The sequence below is a fragment of the Ictidomys tridecemlineatus genome, chromosome 13 (genome assembly GCF_052094955.1).
Source record: "Ictidomys tridecemlineatus isolate mIctTri1 chromosome 13, mIctTri1.hap1, whole genome shotgun sequence".
NCBI classification, from domain to species: Eukaryota; Metazoa; Chordata; class Mammalia; order Rodentia; family Sciuridae; genus Ictidomys; species Ictidomys tridecemlineatus.
The window spans coordinates 54,864,388-54,874,511 of record NC_135489.1 but is presented as its reverse complement, the minus strand read 5'-3'; the positions used below and the strand labels follow the sequence as shown (position 1 = coordinate 54,874,511).

General features: G+C 44.0%; 1 protein-coding gene across 1 annotated transcript; it reads right to left on the bottom strand.

Annotated features, from left to right (window-relative positions):
• Positions 1-6,411: 6,411 nt before the first annotated feature.
• Lrrc30 (leucine rich repeat containing 30) lies at positions 6,412-8,163 on the bottom strand. The gene has a single exon (XM_005337006.5). It carries the CDS (start codon positions 7,993-7,995, stop codon positions 7,093-7,095), a length of 903 nt encoding a protein of 300 aa, XP_005337063.2. The 5' UTR covers positions 7,996-8,163; the 3' UTR covers positions 6,412-7,092.
• Positions 8,164-10,124: the final 1,961 nt, after the last annotated feature.

Below are 10,124 nucleotides of genomic sequence, written 5' to 3'. Positions count from 1 at the left end.
TTACTTTGTAGCTTTACAAATGAAGATGGAGAGATGAATGATATTATTAAAAAAAAAACCAAAGGAAAAGTTATTTTGCAGCTCCATAAGTATCTATTTTCAGAAGCTACTCTTGAAAATGTATGTGCATGTAGATGGGGAAGCACTTTGTAGGTGGTGTGAATTTTCCAGTAACATTTCTCAACTTTGAAATACACTATGCTGGTTTTTTTGTTTGTTTAAGAGCAAAGATTTCAACTCTAAGTTCCCACAACATATTATTTAACCAAATATAACAAGATGCTTTTGGGTTTTTTATTTTCAAGGGAAAACAGATTATTAGGAATTTTGTCTCCTTTAAATTTTTTTTTATTAGTTACACATGTCAGTTCAATGATCTTGACATTTCATACATTTGAATCAAATGGGGTATAATTTCTCGTTTTTCTGATTGTACAGGTTGTGGAATCACACTGGTCATACAGTCACCTATATACATACAGCAATCATAATGTTTATTTTATTCTGCTGTCCTTCCTATCCCCCTTCCCCTCCCCTCCCTTCCCATCACATCTAGTAAATGGACACAATATTTTTATTTCATTTATTTATTAAATAAAATGAACCCAGTGCCTCTCACATACCAGGCAAGTGCTCTCTACCCCTGAGCCACATCCCCAGCTCCAGAATTTCATCTGTTTTAGAAACATAAACCAGAGAATTTTTTAATCAATCAAACAACAAAGTCAAATAGACTTTTTCCCCCTCTGAGACTCCAACCCAATAAGAAAATTAGAGATAGAATCCAGACAATTTGTAAGTTTGCAGACTCCTTGATTCACCTTCAATACAAGCCTACCTCATTTAATATTTTTGAATGTCAACCAAAATTAAAATTGTATTTTCTCTGGTGCTGCAAGGAGACATTAAAGCACTCCTGCAGATCACAACCCATCACCACAATGTTTTTTGCTTCACTTGAATAATCACAATAATTATAAGCTCAGGTATCTATTTACTGAGGCATTAAATAAGAAGAAGACAAAGTTAAAAAAAAAATATACAGTCATAGAATTTCGGAGCCGAAAAGAGTTTAAAGTTAAGTTCATTTTAAGGTGAATACAAGGGCCTCACTTTGTAGAAAACGGAGGCCCAGAGAGGTGGAGTGCTCAGTGCCTGGGGTTCACGTTCTCATTCACTCCTTCCCTCCCTTGATCTTGAAGATCTGCTCTGTACTAGATGCCAAACTAACGGTCATCTAGGAGCTCAGGTCTCCAGGGGCAGAGATGCACAGGAATCTCGGCAGCACCCAGAGGCAGCAGAATCTAGGACCAGAGCTTTGCAGTCTCCAGTGGCCCACACTCGGCTAGGCCAGGCTTTCTGGGTCCTGCCTTGTGACCGGAAACACCTGGAGGGCTTGTTCCACCTGCACATGCCAGGAGGTACCCTTGCCCCACTGAATCCGAGAGCATATCAAGGGAGTTGGACCTCTGAATTTTTCACAGCTGCCCAGATGAATCTCATCACAGGGCCCCCATGGGGCTCCCATCCGCTGACCAGTTTCAGGGTCCTCCCACCTTTCCTTGCCCTCTTTCAATAGCCAGGCTCATGGCCCCGTTGGCTGATCAGACCCATAGCTGACTGCTTTGGTAAGGGCCTACCTCAGCAATTCTCCACCCAGAGAGAACAGCAGAATTACTACCTACAGAGCTTTATTAAAGTGAGAAGTTTGGGTCTCACCCAGATCAACTATTTCAGAATCTTTGCAACTGAGGGCTAGGGCTGCTTTCTTTGAAATTCCACAGGATTCTGATGGGCAGAGGTGAGGACCACTGCCAACCTGTGTCCATTCAGAACCCTGGGGAAAGGCCCCAGCCTGCATGGGAGCAGAGGAAAGGCTCAGGACTCAGGGTGTCACCAGAGATCATAATATGCCCCCTCTCCCACCAAGTGCCTGCCCAACATCTTAGATGCTGATAGAAAGCAGGCACATGCCACAGAGGGGTTTTAAAATGCACTTCTCTGGGACAAGGGGATGGATGGATTTTCCATCAAGATAAAGCAAAACAAAGGAAATGTTGGGTCTGAACTGTCATATGGCATTGTGTGCACCCCCACCAATCAGTCACTCCATACTTCTGCCATCCTATAATCTCACCCAAATGCCCTTCTACTTGTTTACCCATCTCTTCAGTCCTGTTTAGTGGGCATGTCTTCTCTGCTCGTGGACTCCGGAGCATCTAGGACAGTAGTTTGTTGCATCCTCATGTCCCCAGAGCCTATGTGGTCTCAGGACACACAGATGCTCAGTAAGTGCTGAGCAATCAACATGCTTGTCTCATTCCAGAGCTTTTCCCACCGTCCCACTTGTGTGCATACATAGGATGGTGGGCATGGCAATCAGGAGACCGGGAGAGAACACAGACTTCCCTAAGGGAAAATGTCTGGCACACTGATTTCTGAAGAGCTCAAATTACTGAAGACCAAAGAATGTGAGTGATTATGTGATATCTGGTCATCAGCTCTAACTCTCAACATCAAAGCCAAAGCTCTGGGCTAGGGCTGCAGCTCACGGGTAGAGTGCCTGCCTGGCACGCACGATGCTCTGGGTTCAATCCCTAGCACACTCACAAAAAAAAAAAAAAAGAAAGAAAGAAAGAAAGAAAGAAAGAAAAAAAAAAGCTGATGATCTTGCACTGTTCATCATGTTTCTCTCACATGTATCAGGCAATACTTTGATAACTGCCTCCGTGTGCCTTTTATTTTCTGTCCTGTGCTGAAATAAGGAGTGAGTTTAGAAGTAGTAGGAAATAAACTCTCTCTTTGCAAATAGACTCCTATGACACTACTAAAAAAAAATCTGCATAGCAAGCTTCATGCTAATAGCTTTCCGTTATGCTGGTCTAATGATGCCCAAGCTCTTGCAGATTCATTATGTGCCCACTTTGCGAACCCTTTTTATTACTATGCTGTCTTTTTTTTTTTAATTAGTGCTGCTTTGGATTCAATGTATAACTTGATGGGTAACTTAAAAAGAACACCGTAGGAAGTTCTGTTCTCTATAAGGTCAAGATTGTTCCTGTTATTGCATATGACACCTTTCATACTCCTCTGAATTTTATTTTTCCTTAAACTACATGAAAGACTTTTATTTTGGTGTCCTGAGTTAATAGTAATTTAGAAATTGCATTGGACTTAGTTGCATATTAAATCTATACTGGGGTCTTGTGATGTTCAAGAACATCTTACAGAGTCCTGGAAATAATTCCTGGAATGAGCAGGTGGAGAGCCCTGGACACTCACATGGTAGAGATGGCATCATTTAGTATCTTCATATTGGCTCAAACACAGCAGCCTGAATTTCTGCTTTTTTATTTCTAGTTTAGATCATTTCCTGAACCGATGTTGTAATTTTTTACTATCTGTATCAGGATTTCAATGAATCCGTTCAAAGAGGGGACTCTCTAGAATCCATGCATATGACTGAAGATAGCACCCGGTCAGCCTGCAGGCCTCACATGCTTGGTAATCTCAGAAAACTGTTGATACTTGAATGACTGAGCCCAGGGTCCTTCGACCTTTCTTTGTTTTCAATGCTTGCTACCAAAATGTATAGCAGTAGGTGTTCTGAGGCATATGAGATGGACTTTCAAAATGCAATAATTCATGACCAAAAGAAAAGGGGGTCTTGGAATGTACCCATACAAATAGCAACAGCATGTCCTCCTTTATCTCTTTTCCAGCACAAGCATGACTTCATCGTGAAATCCAGGTGCAAGGTCCTGATGTCACTCTGTCTTTGGTTACCACAGAAAGGCAGTTTATCCCCCAAAAGCCAGAGAATGGAGCACATTGCTTCTATAAGCCATTTACTAAGTCAATACGCTAAGCAATGACTACATCTTTCTTTCTAAATATGCAGCAGTATTATGCATTTAGCAGTATTATTCCTTCAACAGATGTGTCTTTTCATAGTCTTCTTCCCTTCTTAGAAACCTCGAGTTTTTCTTAATTGTGTGCTTATAAGCTGCAACGGCTTTGAAAGGTATTTCTGAACACACCCTGGCATCGCTCCATGCTGAGAGATGAGTGACATGAAAACCCCAGCATCATCGGGAACGGGAGCAGCGAGCTCCTCACATCAAGCACTCAATTAGCTTGTATTCTTTGAATAAATATGCTCTGTAGCCGATGCAGTCGTCCTCAGTGCTTTGATAGCCAACGCTTTGGAAATACCTGGAAGTTACTCGAATGTGTCTTTATTAGAAGTACAATAGGTAAGCAAGGAGCCCTTCACAGGTGGTCAACAGACTGTACAATGTGACAGCGAAGACACTGAAGGTCATGTCCGATTCCCTTCACATTAGTGTTCTGAATAACTAAGCATGTTAACCAGTGTTTTGCTCAGCACTTCCATTTATCAATCATAGGAAGCATTCACAAAGAATCAATATCTAAAGCACAACAGGCGACTACTAAACTTTAATGATTTCCTCAATGCTGAGTGTTAACAAAGGAAAACCTTGCTATTATATTTTTTTTGAAAGGCACCAATGGTAGCTGGCAACCAAATTGATACTGTATTTTTTTTCTTACTAAAAGTATAATAAGCTCTTGGGTCACCTTCAAAATATGGTCACATTCTTTCCCTGGAGTAGAGTTACCATGGGATCAAGTGACTGAGAAGGCTCAGAGAGGAAATAAAATGACTGCTCAGCAGGAACAGTGTGGCACTGCCATCCTCGCCTGCGTCTCTGCCCACAGCAAGGTCATGGAGATTCAGCGTGAGCCCAAGGGGTTCCACAGCAGCACACACTAACGGGCATGACCCTGGCACATGCCCGTGTCTGTCTGACAGCTGCATGTGTTTCAGCGAGAGCTCAGTAAGTGACCTGTCCAGTTCTGCAGGAGAAGCCTCGCCCTCTAATTTCCCACTGAGTCAGGAGGTCAAGTAAGAATTTCACTGATGTTTTTAAATAGTCTTGGCTCCAACCGGCGAACGTGGGTGAGGATTTTGAAGCTCCTGGCAGGGAGCTGCAGGTCTCCAGCTGCTGCTGGAGGGGGGGAATTTTAGAAGAGACTTCTTCAGCTGCCTGCAAGTGATGTCGGTGAGGTCTCTTTGCAACGGTTCAACAGAGGAGCTCGTGCACAAATGTGCAAATGGAACTATGGTATCTGATGATAACAGCATGAATTGGCTTCTTTCTTTTATGGATAGGATAATTGACTTTGGGGTCTGTTGGGAAAAAGCACTTGCTCCTATGAATAAGTTATTTGGACCCCCTTTGAACAGCTCTTAGAAAAAGTGAGAAGGCAGCTGAACACTACAATTGCCTAAGCTCAGAACCTGAGAATGAACTCCTCATTATCCCTGTCCTTGGCTATTTTTTCCAAATGGGGTAAGAGGAGGAAGGGGAGGAACTAGGGTTAGTTGGCTGCTGTGAATGAAGGTTTTGACTGATTCATCCCAATGGTGTTCTTTGCTTGGTGAGATTTTGGCACTCGGGTTAAGCTGCACCACACAGTGTGTTATTGTAGCCTCACCCCATCGGTCCTCTCTCTAACAGGGATCAAGCTTTGCTACACATGAAAGAAACCCATGTGGACCCGGCTCCTTCACTGACTGTGAGCTCCTTGGGAGAAGGAACAGGACGTTATTCCTCTCGGGTTCCCAGGCCAGGGTCCAGATGGGGGAAAGTGCTGATAAATGTAAGTTTAATTGGATTAAACTAAAAGTATTAAGATGAAGTTATCCGAGTCTTGGCTGCAACCCCAAATCCTAAGTCTTCCTATTTTTTGTTGTTTGGTATATTCTGCAGACTAATGTGGAAAAAAAAAAAGAAGAAGAACAGAGAAATTGGCTCTTTGGGAGCTGAAGATTCTGTATCTTCTTCAATGCTACCTTTTCATTCTAAATTTTTTTAACCCTAAATGAATACTAATGTCTTAGGGGCCTTAGTAAGATCCAATGACCCTGGGTGCAGGAGCCCTGCCATTGCTTGCCTGAAATCTGCCTTAACTACTTACTTAAGCTGTGTACTTTGAAAATAAAAAACAAAGCAAGTTTAATGTTTTTACAGAGACTTTTGTCCAAAAGATCTTTTAAATGTAAATAAACTCATTTTGTAAATGTCCACATGTAAAAATCCAAGTAGCAAATATTCTCCTTTTTTACATTTTAAAAGGGTGATTATTTCCCTGCCTCTTTTGGCCAGTGTCCCCACTTCTATACACACACACACACACACACACACACACACACACACACACACACACAATGATTAGCTTATCTCTGAGAAGGCAAATCCAGGAAGGGAGAAAAGTGGAATTATAATGGGATGATTTGATTACGGGCTAATATCTTTAGCAAAGCCATGCAGAGAGAGGGCTGTTGGTGGGAGAGGGATGGGAAAGAAGGTTGAAACTACACACTGAAATCAGTTCCTTTTTATTATCTGAAAGACATCATGCCACCCCTGTTACTCACCTCCAGACACAAACACGAGCAGTTTAATTTACTACCTTTTAGGCATTTTTTAAAAGGAAAAACTCCTATGACTGTTTCCCTATCATTTGAGGGGAAGGCTCTGCCTGTTTTGGTCCTTTGACAATGAAGAGCCCAGCTCCCCCTTGCCCTTTGGTCCCAAGTCATGCTCAGAGACTGACATATGTCTTGCTTCTTGCCACCTGGTCGCAGGTTGCCAATACAAGGGTAGAAACCATCTGAAACCGGATGATGACCATTGCTTCCTACTGGACACACGGTACAAACTTAGTAAATATTTTGACTTTTGAATTACATCAAATCCCAATCTGTTATTCACTCTACCTAGGGCTGAATCTCATTGCTCCTTAGAAGAACTAGATCAGTTTGGTTCTCCTTAGTGAAAACCAAAAGCCTGCTTCAATTTTTTGTTTAGAAGGAGACGAACATAACATCCTGGAGGTTACTGTGAACCCCTCCCGTGGATGGATGCTCGACAGCGATACAGCAAACAGTAACAAAAGCATTGATAAATACCAACAGTTGGAGAAGGCAGCTGAGACTTAGAGGAGTACCCCAGTTGACAGAATCCAGATGAGCTGGCTCCGAGTCTCACCTTTGGTGCCCAGTCAGCTGTGTTTTTTGTCCTTCAGGTAGCTGAAGAGCATCTCCAGGCCTCCCTCCACCAGCTCGGGCAGGGGCTTGGATAAAGGGTTATGGGAAATGTGGAGCCCTTTGTCCATGGGATTCCAGGCAATCCTTGCCAACCTGTTCAGCAGGTAGAGCTCCCCCGGGAGGGTCTGGATGTCATTGTTGTTTAGGTTCAGCAGCTCTAGGCTCGTGATGAGGCAAAGGGACCTCGGGAAGGAGTGGATGTTATTGCTCTCGGCAATGAAGATCTGCAGGCTGGCCAGGCACTGGATACTCTCGGCGATGTTTTCCAAGCGATTTGAGCCCACATGCAAGAAGTCCAGCTCCTTCAGTGAGAACACACAGATGGGGATATGCGCAAAGTAGTTGTTGCTGAGGTTCAGCTTCTTCAATCTGGAGAGGTCGGAGAAGCTGGCGGGAAGCTGGGACAGGCAGTTGTGCGACAAACTCAGCACTTCCAGGCTTCTGCACAGGCTCAGCTCAGCCGGCACCTCGGTCAGGCAGTTCATGTTGACAAACAGGACCTTGAGGCTCTGGAGGAGGCTGATTTCTCTGGGCAGACTCTTCAGGCGATTGCCACACAAATTGAGGACCACGATGTGGGTCAGTTTCCCCACCTCGGGAGGGAGAACCCGGAGCTGATTATGAGACAGATTGAGTTTCTGGACCTCGGACAAGCCCCACAGAAAATCTGGGATGTCCGTCATCCCTTTGGTGACCAAGATGAAGCTGACGTGGCGCATGCCCCGCTTCAACAGCGACCGCGGATCCTTTCCCAAGAGTAGGGTATCATCCCATGAAGAAAACCTCTGTCTCCTCCCCAGGAGCATCTTCTTGGGGTCCTTGTCCTTGGGGTTGGCTCTTGACTGCCTGGCCCCCATAGTGTCTTCCGTGCCCTTCTCTCTTCTCTGCCACCTTCAGGGTTGAGAATTTGTCCTGCCCCAGTTGCTAAAATCCAGACTGCTGCAGGCAGGGGCAGTATGGTGACAGCAGACTTGTGACCAGGAGGTTGCAGTGTGGATAGAACTGACAGGAGAGTCCCGGTGAGACTTTGCTTGTGTCCAAGACTGGTTCCTGGGTGGCTCCCGGAGAGCTGTGCCTGTCCCCAAGGGTGGGTTTTACAGAGTTTCTGTCTGAGCAGGCAGGCTGTAATGATATACTTGTCCCTGAGGCTTCCAAACAGAACTACTCAGTTCCCTCTGAATGCCACAAGGCAGCTGTCACTGTCATTCTGCCTGAGTTTTATTGACCTGGTATGTGCAAACAGGTCACAGGGTGGCTGCATATAACTTTACCCTCTCGGCTTTTCTTGAGTATCACAGTTGAGCAAGGCGAATAACAATCTCATCTCTAAAAAAGAAGTGAAACTGAAAAAAACGAAGCCATCCATGCCAACAGCAGTCTGCAGGGTTGTGGGAACTCACCCTGGACAACTTAAAAGTGTGACCAGGTTAGGTCTAGTGACACAGCTGAGTGTCCAAAGCTAAAGATCATCAGATGATGTCATCAGCCCCACTGCAAATGTTGAAGAACTGTGTATTTGTGGGAAAGTAACAAAAGCAACCCAGACACTTGGAACCTCAAGGGCAAGAGGATTTTACACTACAGCTTGTCAGAGGTGATTTAATGAGGAGGGTGTAAAGAAGGGTCTAGACCTCCAACTCCTGTTTCATCCTGGTTCTTCTGTTTCACAGGGGCCTCTGTGAGTTTTGCAGGATAATTCTAAATGCTTAGTAATCACAGGCGCCCATTGTTCCAGAAGGATATGTGAACTCTACCTGGCTACATCTTTCTCTCTCCTAGAAAAAGTTAACTTATACCCCAAGTGTGCAAACCACACCTTGTACATCACCCCACTGCAAATGTGTCATGTTGAAATCCTAACTCCCAGTGCCCCAGAATGCGACAGTGTTTGGAGGAGGGCATGGAAGACACAAGGTGAAGACCACCATCTGCAAACCCAGGAGAGAGGCCTCTAAAGAAACCGATGCCTGATCTCAGACTTCTAGTCTTCAGAACTGTGAGAAGTTAATTTTTTGTTGTTTGAGTCTGGTACTTTGTTCTAGCAGCCTTGGCAAATTAACCCAGCCGGGAAGGGGACAGACACTCGTGTAGGTGAAAAAAAATTCTAAAAATAGGCAGTGATTAAAGAGAGAAGGAAAAGCAAGGTGATGACATGGGTTCTGAGAAAAGGGCTGGTGGTCCATGTCTGGGGCTGATTTGGCCCGGAAGCATGTGGGTTTTGCTGGCAGCTGCACTGGAGAGTAATGCTGCTCTGTGCCCCTGACCTTGAAGAACTATCCACCAGCCCAGGAGCTCCAGCTGGTCCTTGGCTGGGTGCAGCCCAGGAACCTGTAAGTCCGGCTCCATTGAGGGGGTGTCTCTGGGCAGGAGGAGTGGCAGAGGGTGAGGACAATGGGAAGCCCCTTCTCTCTCTCCACTTGGCATTGAAACATCTGACCCCTTTGGACTGAGTCAGTCCCAGAATTCTTGGATAAATGTGAAAATATTGGGAGATACCCCTGGCTTGGGGCATTTAACTAGACCTAATATAATAATAATAATAATGCTAAAATTTGTACCCTAAGTTTTTGGAGCATACCTTGTCTACATAAATTTTCTAAGACAATACAGGTCTACTGTTAAAGAAAAAAAGTTTTGCTTCCTCTTTCCTTACTGAACATGAGAAGTTGTACTGGGGCACCTGAAACATGAGGAGTGGCAGGAGCTGAGATGTTCTGAGGAAGAGGCAACAGCTTTTTTTTCAATTTTTTTTTTGTAGTGATTATTTTTTTTCTCTTTTCTTAATACATTTTCCCAGTAACTATTTTTGAGCACTTATTCACAGTCAATAACTATTAAATGTTTACTTTGTGAAAGTAATTGTAGAATTGCTTTATTTTCAGGATGGGTATTAAAATTCTCTCAAGTTTATAGATAAAAAAAAAAAACAAAGAGAGAGGTCAAGTTACTTACGCAGAATCAACTCAGTTGTTCAAGGTCAAGTGAA

What these genes read in the sequence shown, in the direction of transcription:
- Lrrc30 (XM_005337006.5), bottom strand. Translation starts at nt 7,995, where the DNA reads ATGGGGGCCAGGCAGTCAAGAGCCAACCCCAAGGACAAGGACCCCAAG.